This window comes from Sardina pilchardus, chromosome 7 (assembly GCF_963854185.1).
Source record: "Sardina pilchardus chromosome 7, fSarPil1.1, whole genome shotgun sequence".
NCBI classification, from domain to species: domain Eukaryota; kingdom Metazoa; phylum Chordata; class Actinopteri; order Clupeiformes; family Clupeidae; genus Sardina; species Sardina pilchardus.
Genome location: NC_085000.1, coordinates 6,385,667 through 6,399,043, shown reverse-complemented (window position 1 = coordinate 6,399,043; position 13,377 = coordinate 6,385,667). Strand labels below are relative to the sequence as shown.

General features: G+C 44.6%; 1 protein-coding gene across 1 annotated transcript in view; it reads left to right on the top strand.

Annotated features, from left to right (window-relative positions):
* The first annotated feature begins 7,544 nt into the window (after positions 1-7,544).
* Positions 7,545-13,377, top strand: part of tp73 (tumor protein p73) — a 24,766-nt gene continuing 18,933 nt past the window's right edge. The window contains exons 1-2 of the mRNA XM_062540511.1: positions 7,545-7,787; positions 8,983-9,237. Of these exons, the coding sequence (XP_062396495.1) occupies positions 7,767-7,787; positions 8,983-9,237 (276 nt within the window). The 5' untranslated portion in view covers positions 7,545-7,766. The remainder of the gene's footprint in view (positions 7,788-8,982; positions 9,238-13,377) is intronic.

Below are 13,377 nucleotides of genomic sequence, written 5' to 3'. Positions count from 1 at the left end.
TGTGGTAGGGATGGGAGGGGGTCGGGGGTAGATACAGATATGTGTGTATCTGTTACACCAGACACAGTGTCATGTGATGAAGTCATTGAATATCATCTGTTTTTCCCCATCCAACAATTAGTGGAGCTGACCGAAACAGTCTCTCTGTCCTCAGTCTACTCTGACATGACTGAGGAGTATGAGAGGGTTAGTATGATCCTTGCATCTTGCACCATGGGGATGTGAATGCAGCTTACTCCATGCTCACCATCACCTGGTCCTAGTTTGATTGGGTATATTTTATTAGTCGTGGTGTATTTTGTGTGAGGTCAACAAGCTGGCTGAGCTGACCCTTAATCAGGCACTGGATGTCTCCTTGTGTTGTTCCTAAGCCATATTCCGTTTTGGTTTGTAGATGCATTATACATGATTCTCCTCTTTTCACGATCAGAGGTCCCTTCCCTGCTAAAATACTTTCAGTAAAAATATTTGGATTGGTCTGGTTCTGTATGTGTTTTGGGGTCTATGATAACTGGAATAACCTGGTGTGTGTATGTGTTTCAGAGTGATCTGCCCACCGGTGGATTGCCCCTCTCCTAAGATGTCCCAGTCTGCCACTGCTGATGACGGGACCACCTTTGAGCACCTGTGGAGCAGCCTGTGAGTGCCCCACCCTGTCTCCATGACAACAATCACATTTAGCAAATCTGATAGAAGTGACAAGTCACACATGCCAGATATAGTCAAAAGTTATTCAAATAATTTACTACAGTGGGGTGCAAAACCATAGCTGCCAACCTGTTGGTTGGCAATGGGAAATTGCACTGCAATCAGCAAAGTTAGCAACTAAACTCTGGACCAACACTGGGGAAAGAATGGACACTGACAAGAGTCAACTAAAATACACTGGCAAGTGTTAATAATCCTCGATAGACTCTACAGTGTTAAAGATATACAGTCTATAACCTTATACTCTGGGGAAATAACTCTCTGGCAGTTGCTGTGTATGATTTTGGGAAACGCGCTCCTGATTGCGCACATCTAAACATGCACACATCTCTCTTATCAATTGTCAGGGAGCCAGACAGCACATACTATGAGATGCCCCCAGGCGGTCACCCCAGTGGTCACCATGGGGACAGGGGCACCCCCTCCAACATGCCAGGAAACAGGGCAGAAGTCTGCATGGACGTGTACCACATGAGAGACATGAATGACAATGTCATGGTAAGAATGCACTTGGGGGAGAGCGCAGTAGTGATGCAGGGACCGTCTTGAGTGTGTGTGTGTGTGGGGGGGGGGTGTCAACAGGTATGTACGTATGTATCTATGCATGGGATAATCCACATGAAATGAGCCAATTTTAGAAAACCTTCCCACTTAACTGCCTCAGATTATCTTCATTCACTTACATTGAGTAGCCTACTTCTGTATATTTAAAGGAAGGTCTGCAAGCCCCCCGAGTACTCAACTAACCGAGTATTCATCGAGGCTCAAAATGTATCCCCCAATATAAAGACGAGAATTGTTATGCCACAGTAGCCTATCACTCACCACTGCCTGACTCCAAATTCAGCTCTAAATTAAAGGAAGTACAACTGATGACTAAAGAAAATGTCAGGGGGTTGAGCGAGAGACCTCAATTGATTTCACTTGGAATAACAAAGTCCTGCACTGGCATGTATTTGCGATCGTGTAAAACAGTGTGACCATAAATTGTTGCGTATTGTTGTAGCCTTTGTTAGGCATCTTTAAGACTACTCTCAATTTAGCCAACTAGTCTACCTGCCTGATGCAGATCTCTGATTGCAATTATGGGCATGGAATTTAATATTTAAGTTTTAATATTTAAATATGGCTTAGATATAGTATTTTACCCCATGCCCCCATTCATTCATTTTTTCCTTCACTCATTCATCCATTCATGTAATCTGTTGTTCAGTCAGTCAGTTGTGGACCGATGCATATAGTATAATGGCCCTCCATTCCCTTGTGGCTCTGGGCGTCCTCTTCCTGTTTGGGAATGGGTTAATGCCTTCCCTCCAGACAACTCCATCTTCCCTCCATGATTCCCTCTTCCGCCGGTCTTTTCCCTCTTTTCCATGTGTGTTTTCCCTCTTCCTGGGGTCTTTTCCCTCTCTCTGTAGCGTGGTCTGCAGTCGGCAGTCTGCTGTGGGATTAGGTGGGAGGGGGTGACACCTAATTAGAGAACAACCCCACAGGCCCTGGCAAGGTGACACCTGCTGCCTACCCATCTGGGAGAGAGAGTGAGAGAGAGGGGAGGAGGCAGAGCAAGAGAGAGAGGCAGAGTAGAAAGAGAGGTGTATAATGTACACAAAGGGTTATGCTCAAAAAGTAGCAAACTTCATTTCAACTTAATTTGTTTAAAGTCGTACAAGATTTAGATTTTGGTTCAGAATAAATTTTAAAGGTTTCTGGCTCAAGCATTAATGAATTGTATATGACTGGATGATGGTCACAGAGCTGTTGAAGTTTCAGATAATTCTCACATACATGTGTCTGAGTCTGATAATGGAGAAATAGGAGATACAGTTCTTTGTTGAGAAGTTTTTACAAATACATCAATTAATTGTACCAAACAAAATTTACATTTTCTATTTAAGATGATTTTAAACAGTATTCCGCTAATTCCGGTGTATTTCTAAAATGACATTAGAAGTATGCTTATTTATTGTGTTGAAAAAAATCACAAAAGCCATGTTTGATGAGGTTACAAAAGTACATACAACACATGTTACAATCTGCAAGTCTCATAAACCCATATTTAGCTGCAAAAGGGAACAGCATATCACATGTTTAAAATGACAAATTTGACTATTCCATGGAAATTCCTATGTTCATTTTGAATTTCATGCCAGCAACACATCTAAAAATAATGGGACCGGCGGGGCAACAAAATGCTGGAAAAGTTGTGTAATGATACAAACATTTCACAACTTATTGTGTTAACTAGCATCATGATTGGGTTTGAAAAGAGCATCTCTCAGAAGTAAAGATGAGGAGGTATTCATCACTGTGTGTGGGCAAAGGATGAAACAATATAAGAAAATTCTTCTTAACATGAAATTGTGAATAAGTGGAGGATATCATTATACATGATATCATTAAAATCGTCAGAGAATCCAGGGAAATCTCTGAAAACAAGGGATACTGTTAACAATATTGGATGTCTGTGGTTTTGTATGGGCTCAGGAAAACCTCCGACAATCATTGTCTATGGGCACAGTCTGATAGCCTAGAAATCTAACAGTTTGATACTTCATTCACAAATGCTAGTGTAAGCTAGAAGAAGTTATTGTATTTAGACATGATACAGAAATGCCACAGTCTTATATGGGCCAAAGCTAATTGAAGTAGAAAAAGGTCCTGTGATTAGACCAATCAAAATGTGTAATTCTGATAATTTTTTAGACTCTGTATCCTCCGGTCTAAAGAGGACAGGGACTATCCAACTTGTTATAGTGTCCCGTTGAAAATCTAGCATCTATAATGGTATGATGATATACTGCCATCCAGATGGCCTCATGTTCAGGGAAGACCTTGGAATATATCAGGAAAACAACAGCAAAATGATTTCTGCACATATTTAAACCGTATGACTCCTTAGAAGCTAAAATGAACTGCCTGCAGTCCAGACCTGTCAGTTGGGTGCATCATGGAATTAAAAACTTGATGAACTCATTAAGACCTACAGTGCCTATTAAAAGGGCTCTCTAAAACCACCTGCTGAAACCTGCATCAGAAACACTCCGACGGCACATCAGGCCTTAAAGGCAGAAACACTTATAAGGTGGGTCCCGTCTTAATGAGTTAAAAGAGAATTGTGGTGATTTTTCATATTGATCTCTGTGTCTCAAGGTCACGAGTATACTGTTGACATGAGGGGAAAAAAACATGAAAACAATCAGTTCTACCTAAGTCAAGTTGCTGCAGCCAACAGCTAGAGCTGCCAGGCAGCTACAGGGCTACACTGGGGGCATGAACATGGGGGCTCATGAACATGAACATGAACATGAACATGAACATGAACATATGAGAAAAATCGCCAGAATTCTCCTTTAAGAAGACCCCTGATTGTTCAGCATCTGAAATTGTACAATGGGCAAGAAGCCTTTCATTCTCAAAACTCTAGCAACTGGTCTTAGTTCCTAGATATTTGTAAAATGTTCTTAAATGAAGAGGTGAACCAGCACAGTGGTAAGCATGTCCGTTGGGACGTGTTGCTGAAATCAAATTCAAAATGAATATATTTCCCATGAAATATTCACATTTGTCATTTTCAACATGTGATGTGTTGTTTATGTCCTTATTGCAGCTAAAAATGAGTGTACGAGATTTGTAGATTATTGCATTACTGTTATTATGTGCAACTTGCGCAACGTCCCATCTTCTTATTATACGTCACCCTGTTCAGGTGGGAAGGATGAAGTTCAGGTAAGGTGAGGTGAAGTTCAGGTGCGTCACAGAAACAATGTTGTGGTGACCTCCCCCAGGTCATTAACAATTCTCGGCTGGCTTGTGAAAGCAGTCATATATCCCGTCACATTGCAACTCTCCAAAATTGATTCTGTCACGTAACACAGAAAGCTGGCGTTCCCACATCCAAGTCAATTCTTCCTGAGCAAAGGTGCAAGTGGAAATCAATTCTCATCTTGTCCCTCCGCTCGGCATGCTGGGAAGGGTCCGGCCTGTCGCCTGGGCAAGTCTGGGCCTGCCGGCCGGGTTAATGAATAGTCATGAGGGGCTGGGGGAAGGGGGGCGGAGCCTGTTCTGTTGTTAGCTGCAGCGGCGGCGGCGGCGTTGAGGGCCGAGGGTGGAAGTTAAAGTGAGCGTGCTCAGTAGAAGTTCCCTCATCCCAACCCCAGCCACTGCGCCAGGCACCAGTCAGCCAGTTAGTTAGTTAGCCACTTGATCCACGCGGGCACTCGGAGGTGCCACCCCACCACTTAGAGGGGTCCAGAGGGGTCCAGAGCTCACCTGAGCGTCAGCGGGGTCACATGACGTGTGTGGTGGTGGTGGGAGGGCAGGTGGTGGCTCTGTCCGTGGAGGTGGGCCTGTAACGATGCTCTACTTCACTGCTCCAGGGAGACGTCTCAGTACGGTAGGACACTGCACACACTTCATGGATTGTAGCTGTCGGGAAACAAGTTGTTTAAAACTTAAAGATAGTCTGTGCTGTGGGTTCGAATGGATGTGCTTTTTCATTGAGTCAATTGGAGGTCTTTTGACTTTTGCTGTCTTGATTACAACTCAAAATGTTATTGTAGAAGAAGTGTTTGGATTCCAGATTTTGCAAACGTTTGCATTTGCAAAGTTAGATTCATCATGTGTTATCATGAGATGTTTGCAAACTAGTATGAAACACTTTAAGGTGGCATTTAGTATTTCTGTAACAGTATATTTCTGTAAGCTTTATTGTCAGTGTAGTCTATGTTGTGCTGGCAGAGTCATGCAACAGGTGCTTATGGTGGTGGTGACAGCTTGCAGCTCCCCAGACATGTCTTTCCAGACTTGGCCAGAAGAGGGCGGTGTTTTGTCACAGTTGTGGCGTCTCTGTTCAGTGCCTCTCAAGTCCATCACCTCTGTGGCTGACTAAGCGCTGCGCTGCGTAGCTTTTCTCATAGAATTGAGTGTAGCTGGACTCAGGGCTCAGCCCCTCATCTGGTCAGAGCGGGTCAGTCCATCCCAGACACGGCTGATGATTGCTCTGCATGTTTGTGTGAAGTATGGGCTCGGGGACCTCATCCTAGAGACTGGTTTTGTAATTGGTCATTTTGTTTTGGCATTGCATGGGCTATCAGTCTGCTGGGTCCCTCAATTTTAGTATTGATAAGCAAGGGGTGGGATGTATTGTGGTATCGGTTGAGTTGGTGTGTGTGTGTGTGTGTGTGTGTGTGTGTGTTTGGGGGGGAGGGGGTGGTGTACACCCTTGCACAGTGTGTATGTGTGTGTCTCTTTATCGATCTTCAGCTATTCGGACAAAAATACACTCATTTGTGTATTACAGTACATACACACACACAGATATGCATGCACCTTCACTCATACACACTAAAGCATTTGCACATTCAGTGGCTATGGTTGTGTTTCAACTTGTTGAAGTGCATTCTTTAGTATTCTAGAGAGAGAGAGAGAGAGAGAGAGAGAGAGAGAGAGAGAGAGAGAGAGAGAGAGAGAGAGAGAGAGAGAGAGAGAGATTCTCACAGTCTCTTAAGATCTTGTCCAACATTTGGGATGGCAGAGCTGCTGGTTTTCCCCCACCTGGCTGCATGGAAAGCCCCCGATTGGAGAAACAAAAAATGTCTGAAACGTGTGTGTGATGGCTTTTACATTTGTCTGTTGACTGACTTTTCCTCTGACTGTGTCCATGTCAGTGGACAGGTCCATTTGACTGGCACAGAGACATGTCTGTCTCATTCAGCCAGCGAGGGTCCTGAGCAGGGGGGTTTCCATAGAGGATCACTGAGGGGAAGTATGCTGAAACCAAACGGTTGCTTTGATCTGTTTGTAAACTTTCCCAGGGTTTAAGGTGAAGGTTAGAGTTGGCACATTTGCTGCCATTGGCTGTCATAACTTTAACACACACACACACACACACACACACACACACACACACACACACACACACACACACACACACACACACACACACACACACACACACACACATATACACACACACACACACACAAAAACTATTCATGGGTTTCATCAGGTCCCTTTCCACAGGTGTATAAAATCAAGCGCCTAGATTTTGAATGCAGACTGCATGATGCTTTATTAACCCACCTGTGGAAAGGGACCTGATGAAGCCCATGGACAGCCTACATCAAGTTCGAAACACCTTTCAATTCTACTAAATAGCATTCTATATTTATTTCTGTCATTCATTTACTAAAAGTTTAATTGAGGGTCCGTTGATCATTCAGACATATTCTGTCTGTCTTTATCTCTCTCATAATGTTTGTTGCCAGTCAGGTTAAACTGTTACCATTACCTGTGTTCACTACTAGTGTGTACAGGCCAGAGGCTGCCAAGGGCAAGGTGATGTTTATGTTTATTTCCTGGTCAGCAGAGAGGAGACTTTATTTGATAATGGCCAGACTGATATACAGGAATTGGAAACGGCTACTGTCTGACCTACACAGCTGACCTTTGAACCAGTATTTCATCTCTCTCTCTCTCACGTACACACACACACACACACACACACACACAAGCACACACGCACACACACACACACACACACACACACACACACACACACACACACACACACACACACACACACACACACACATACACACTCATGTCTGTTGGCTGCTGTTGACTCAGGCCGGGTGTGTGATGTGAAGGCTCTCTACGTGCGTGTACACACTTGTGCCGTGCTGTTGCTTCAGCCGGGGCATGTCATAATTAGGCCAACGTGCGTTCCTCCGCTCACTCTCTCCATCCCTCTATCGCCTCTCTCTCTCTCTCACTCTCCTCCTTTCCTTCGGCGTGGGGATCACACCTTTGTCAGGGACACAGGCACCTGGGGGAAGTTGGGAAGAGAGCAACAAAAGAGCAAGAGAGAGAGAAAGAGAAAGAGAGAGGGACAGGAGAGAGAGAGAGAGAGAACAGAAGAGTGGGAGATTTGAGTTGTGCAGGTGAGCGCCACTGTAGAGAGTAGAGTAGACCTCCAGTACCTGTCTAAAGTAGGGCTGGTGGGCTATGCTGCTAAAGTGCACTGATTAGGTCTGCAGAGAAAGAGAGTTCTTTGGATAATGTACTACGTGAAGAAAAAGGTAAATGTTGTGTGTGTGTGTGTGGGTTTGTTGAATTATCTTAGCATATGATTTTTTTTTTTGGGGGGGGGGTGACTTATTGGGACTGGCCAGTAATATGTTTGGCATGTTAGTCTAAACTGACAGAATCTAGTTGTACATAGTAAAAGTGTTTCATTATTATACCTGCACTGCACATCTGTGAGAAATTGCATAGAGGTTTGCACCTGGAGCTGAGAGCAAAGAGAGACTCTACTAACACTGCTTGTTGTTCAGTGTGTGTGTGTGTGTGTGTGTGTGTGTGTGTTTGTTTGCCTGTCGTCAACTAGAGGGTTGGGTCATGGGACCGAACCCCTAAAGCAGAAAACTCCTCTTCTCCTTCTTACCTGTGTGGGGCCTAAAATGTCCAGATATTTGTGAGACCCATGGTTGTATGGATTGCGTTGTAGGGTGCACTTCAGGTTGGTGACCAGTTTTAGGGACAGAAGTAGAGGGAATTCACTGGACTGGTCCTCAAGTTTCTACGTCTGTGTTGGAGTTCTTTACAATGATAAAAACATATTGTAGCAGTGCAAATGCTGGACTTCCTATACCATACCTTTTATGAGTATACTTATGTAGAATATCAATATAAATAGCAAGCACATGATTTAAATGATTTAGTAAAACTGATTATTTTGACAAACATGTCATTCTAAATAAATTTCCGGTGGCAGTTCTAACACATAAAAAAGTAGTGTACTTTTTTGAACTAATGTTTTTCTCCCTTTTATTGTATTGCTGTCCATCTGTTGCGTGTGCTGCCTGTGATTTATGGTGGAGTTGGGGGAGGAGGATGGCTTCAGAGATGGAGGGGTTCGCCAGGCAATTAGGCAGCGGACAGATAATGCCTGTGTTTTACAACTCTGCTCTTGCCCCGGAGGCCACTGCTGAACACTCTATTGCCCTCCCCCCATCTCCCCCACTGTTGGGGCTACTACTTCTACTTGCCCTTTAAATCCCACAGAAGCTGTAACCAGACCCACCCTGAGTGTGTGTGTGTGTGTTTGAATCTGTATGTGTGTGTGTGTGTGTGTGTGTGTGTGTGTGTCTGCCTTACTAACTTAACCACCCTCCCCCGTCAAACCCCTGTGAAAAAAAAAAAGAAAGAAAAAGAGAAGAAAAGCGGCGCAGAGCTCACCTTTACCTGACGTGTGCTGCGGTGTGTGTGTGTCAGTCCCAGTACAGCCTCCTGAGCAACAGCATGGAGTCGAGCCTGGGCGCGCCGCCACCGCGCGCTTCCTCCACCAGCCCCTTCGGCTCCGACAACGCCTCCAGCGTGCCGACGCCCTCGCCCTACGCCCAGCCCAACTCCACCTTCGAGGCCGCCTCGCCGGCGCCCGCCATCCCCTCCAACACCGACTACCCCGGGCCCCACGTCTTCCAGGTCACCTTCCAGCAGTCCAGCACCGCCAAGTCCGCCACATGGACGGTGAGTCGAGCAGGCCGGTGTTGAGTGTGTGTGTGTGTGTGTGTGTGTGTGTGTGTGTGTGTGTGTGTGTGTGTATGTTTGGGGTTGGGGGGTGAGCGTGAGCGCTCTGGGAACTGCTGGAGATGTGTGTATGTGTACATGCGTGTGCACGTGGGAGATGGTGGGGGACTGTCAGTGCTGTCTGTGGGATTGGGATTGGGATTGTGTGTGTGTGTGTGTGTTTGTGGGCATACAAGTGTGCACACGTTTGACGTTCTGTCGATCTGTCTGTCTGTCTGTGTGTGTGTGTGTGTGTGTGTGTTGGGATTTTGATTTAGAGTGTGCATATGATTGGGTGCATATGTGTGTTTGATATTGTGAATGGGTATATGTGGGTATATGTGTGTCTATGTGGTTGAAATTGTGAATGTTTGTGTCTTTTTGGATGGGAGAGGGTAATTGTTATGGTCAGGAGGGTCCTAGGTTAGGGTCAGAAAGGAGTGTGTATGTGTGTGTATGTGTATGTATGTGTGTGTGTGTGTGTGTGTGTGTGTATATATTTGTGTCAGGAAGTTGAGTGGTGGAAAGAAGGAGGGTGGTGGGGGCAGGGGCCAAATGTCAGACAAGTTTGATGCATCTTCTTTTTCTCTCTTTTTCTCTCTCTCTCTCTCTCTCTCTCTGCCTTCTGTCTCTGCGCTGAGCTATGTGAGAGTGTTAAGTGTGTTTAACAAGCCAACCCCGAATGCAAGCAGTGCTGTTGTCTGAGTAGAATGCAGTTGGCCGGGATAAGCTTTTGCTGAAGGCTATTTAATTTGAAGCCATTTATGGGAAATCACTCATGAAGTGGAACCTATTCACTCTGTGAATGAGGCTGTCAACATCCCGCCACTAATAGTTTCCTGTGTGTGTGTGTGTGTGTGTGTGTGTGTGTGTGTGTGTGTATGTGCATGTACATGTGCATGAGTATGTATATTTAACGCTTCACGTCTTAATGTTGTCTATTGTCCCTGTCATTCACTGCTTGTATTGCCATGAGCAGCATTCATACGAGCATGCCACCGTGAATAAGACCGAATCATTTATGTCTGGAGAGTCTTAAGCCTCAGATTAAAAACAAGCAAACAAGGATGCTCTCCTGGAAGGCACTAGGCAGTGGATTGGGAATATTTAAGACGCTGAATGAATTGTCTACAGAGAAGTTGGCAACCTGTACGCACAAGCGTGGGGGATGCTGTTCTTTGTAGCATAGAGGTTAAGGAGCTGGGCTAGCGTGCAGTAGCCTGGAAAGTTGTGGGTTCAATAACCCGGCTTCCCCCGTTGTGCCCTTGAGCGAGGCACTTAACCCCGAACTCTCTGGCCAGTGGCCCTTGTAATATACAGTAGTTGGCACCAGTGGCTTTGGATGGAAAACATCTGAATGAATAAATGTAATGTTCATATGAAACTTGTACTGCACAGTTGAGGGTCTCCTTCCCCTCAGTTGCCATACATTTGCGGTAAGGTCATATTTTCATATGCAAATTAAGTGTGTTATGACCTAGGGGTAAGGCCACAACAAAAGAGAGAGTCGAGAGGTTGGATTGTTAACTAAAATATGGATTTATTAACCAAAGCAAATTAATCAACTAATAGCAAACAAACGACAAAGAGTGTGAGATGGGTCCAAGTCAGTTGTCTGTAATGCATGGATGTTGAATGTTTGCAATGTGTCTGAGTGTAGTGTTGCATGTCCAAAACCCAAAGTCAAAATGGCCCTCTCAAGGGGAGAAGCAGCAGCCTTCTTAACAGCACACCTCAGCTGCAGCCCATCAGCTCGTTAGGTCCTTAGCACACCTGAAAACAAGACCAAGACAAAGACAACGAGCAGAAGGCCTCACAGGCCGTCACACCCTCCCCCATAAAACAGAAACCATAGGTTTCTGAATTTTTTTATACTTTTAGGCCCAAAAAACATCCAATATGGACAACAATTAAATTACAATATGCATACAACTGTTAAAACAATGTCTACACCACCTTCAATTCATTCACCACTTTAATTGGCATAAGGCAAAACTAACCAAAAGTTTTCCCACTAGCTATATCCCCAAAGCTAGCTAAACTTACCTACAGTATCGTCTTCATGTGGATTTGCGGCGGGTTATGCACCTTAACCCTTATGTTGTCCTTGGGGTCAATTTGACCCCAAGCAGTGTTTAACATCATAAAATATATGGTTCACTTTTTTTGTTTTGCTTCAAGTTTCATGACTTTTCCTCATTTGAAGGGTACAACAGAGTAAACATGAAATTTGCACAAAAATATGTTTCCAATGTCCTGTAAAAAAAATAGTTACGTTGGTGGTATTGGGGTCAATTTGACCCCATTTTTATGAAACATGATGAAAATGAATATTTGACAAATTATGGATATTATTATTGTAATAGTATGAGAACATGTAGTTATCATTATTGCATATAAAAGTACATATTACATGTAAGTTATTTTGGCAGGTCTGAAAAAGTCCAAAAAGTCAGCCTTTGGGCTGTTGACACTGGATTGGCCATATTGCCAGTCAGGGTTCCAGGGTTCATAAAGGGGTGTGGGGGGGGTGGAATTGTTTTGTAGGGCTTTTGATGGTGGTTATTACACTCTTGTTAAGTACCTACCACAAAAAAAATTGGGTAAAAAAAATAATTTTAATCATTTTTTGAGAGTTTTTTTAGCTGGGGTCAAATTGACCCCAAGGACAACGAACGTCGGTAAGATTTGAGGACAACATGAGGGTTAAACCAGCGGGTTTGCAAAGCGACCTGCAATAGGCAACCCCGCAAATTCCCACGGACGTGCTCCCGAGACAAATCACCCAAAGATGATCGACACTAACCGCATTTCCACAACACTACAACCCCCCCTGACGCAACCCAAAGGGGAAAACGCCACTTAAGCCTAACAGCGAAAACAGACATACCAAATTAAAGTGGCAAACAAACTATTTTGTTAAGCAGCAACACACAACAACTACGCAGGCCAATAACTAAAGAAAACAAAATTACCTAAACGATCCAACCAACCTCTCTCGCCCCCCTTCAAAGAAGTGCAGCGCACTCACCAAGCAGAGATGAACTCTATTGCAGAGACAAATGTCAGCAAAACTTAGGTTATTAAGGCTCCAACGACCATCACCATAGACTAGCCTGTAGCAAGGCACAGAAAAACATACGTCGCACATTCAACACACATACTGTAAACCAACAAAGCCGACAAAATAACTGTTGCAAACTGACAGTCAAGCAAAGTATGCAACCAAACAAACCTCGCATCTCTGGTCTTCAACCCCTAATATGCGAGAAACCAAAGATCCAAAACTCACACTAGCCTACGGCACTACCCCGAACGACTATGTGAGCAGCAGCCCAACCAAATCACACCTGCTTGCCTGCACCTGAGCAGACACCAATCAAGTGCTACGACTGCTAACCAAATTGTACCTACCGGCACCCAAAGAACCAAAACTTGCACTAGCCTACGGCATTCCCCCGAACGACTATGCAAGCAGCAGCCCAACCAAATCACACTGCTTGCCTGCACCTGAGCAGACACCAGTGCTACGACTGCGAACCAAATTGTACCTACCGGCACCAAAGGACAATTTTTTGGGATTTACCAGCCCACGAGCCTACCTGACGCTCTGCACCTGAGCAGACCATCCAGGCGATCCCAACTCTACACTCCCACACAAAAAGGAACACATGCAAATTGCCAATGAATGTGCGCCACACGCACCAAATTCACTACCCCCCCTGCACCTGAGCAAGGCAAGGTCCGTGACAAACGACAATTGCATGCAAAACCTAAAGGGAGCAACCACAGAACAATTAACGACGAAAATGAATGTGCGACTAAAATTTAACTAACAGAAGAAAAGTTTGTTTAGACGAGCCCCCATGTTATGACCTAGCGGTAAGGCCACAACAAAAGAGGGAGTCGAGAGGTTGGATTGTTAACTAAAATATGGATTTATTAACCAAAGCAAATTAATCAACTAATAACAAACAAACGACAAAGAGTGTGAGATGGGTCCAAGTCAGTTGTCTGTAATGCATGGATGTTGAATGTTTGCAATGTGTCTGAGTGTAGTGTTGCATGTCCAAAACCCAAAGTCAAAATGGCCCTCTCAAG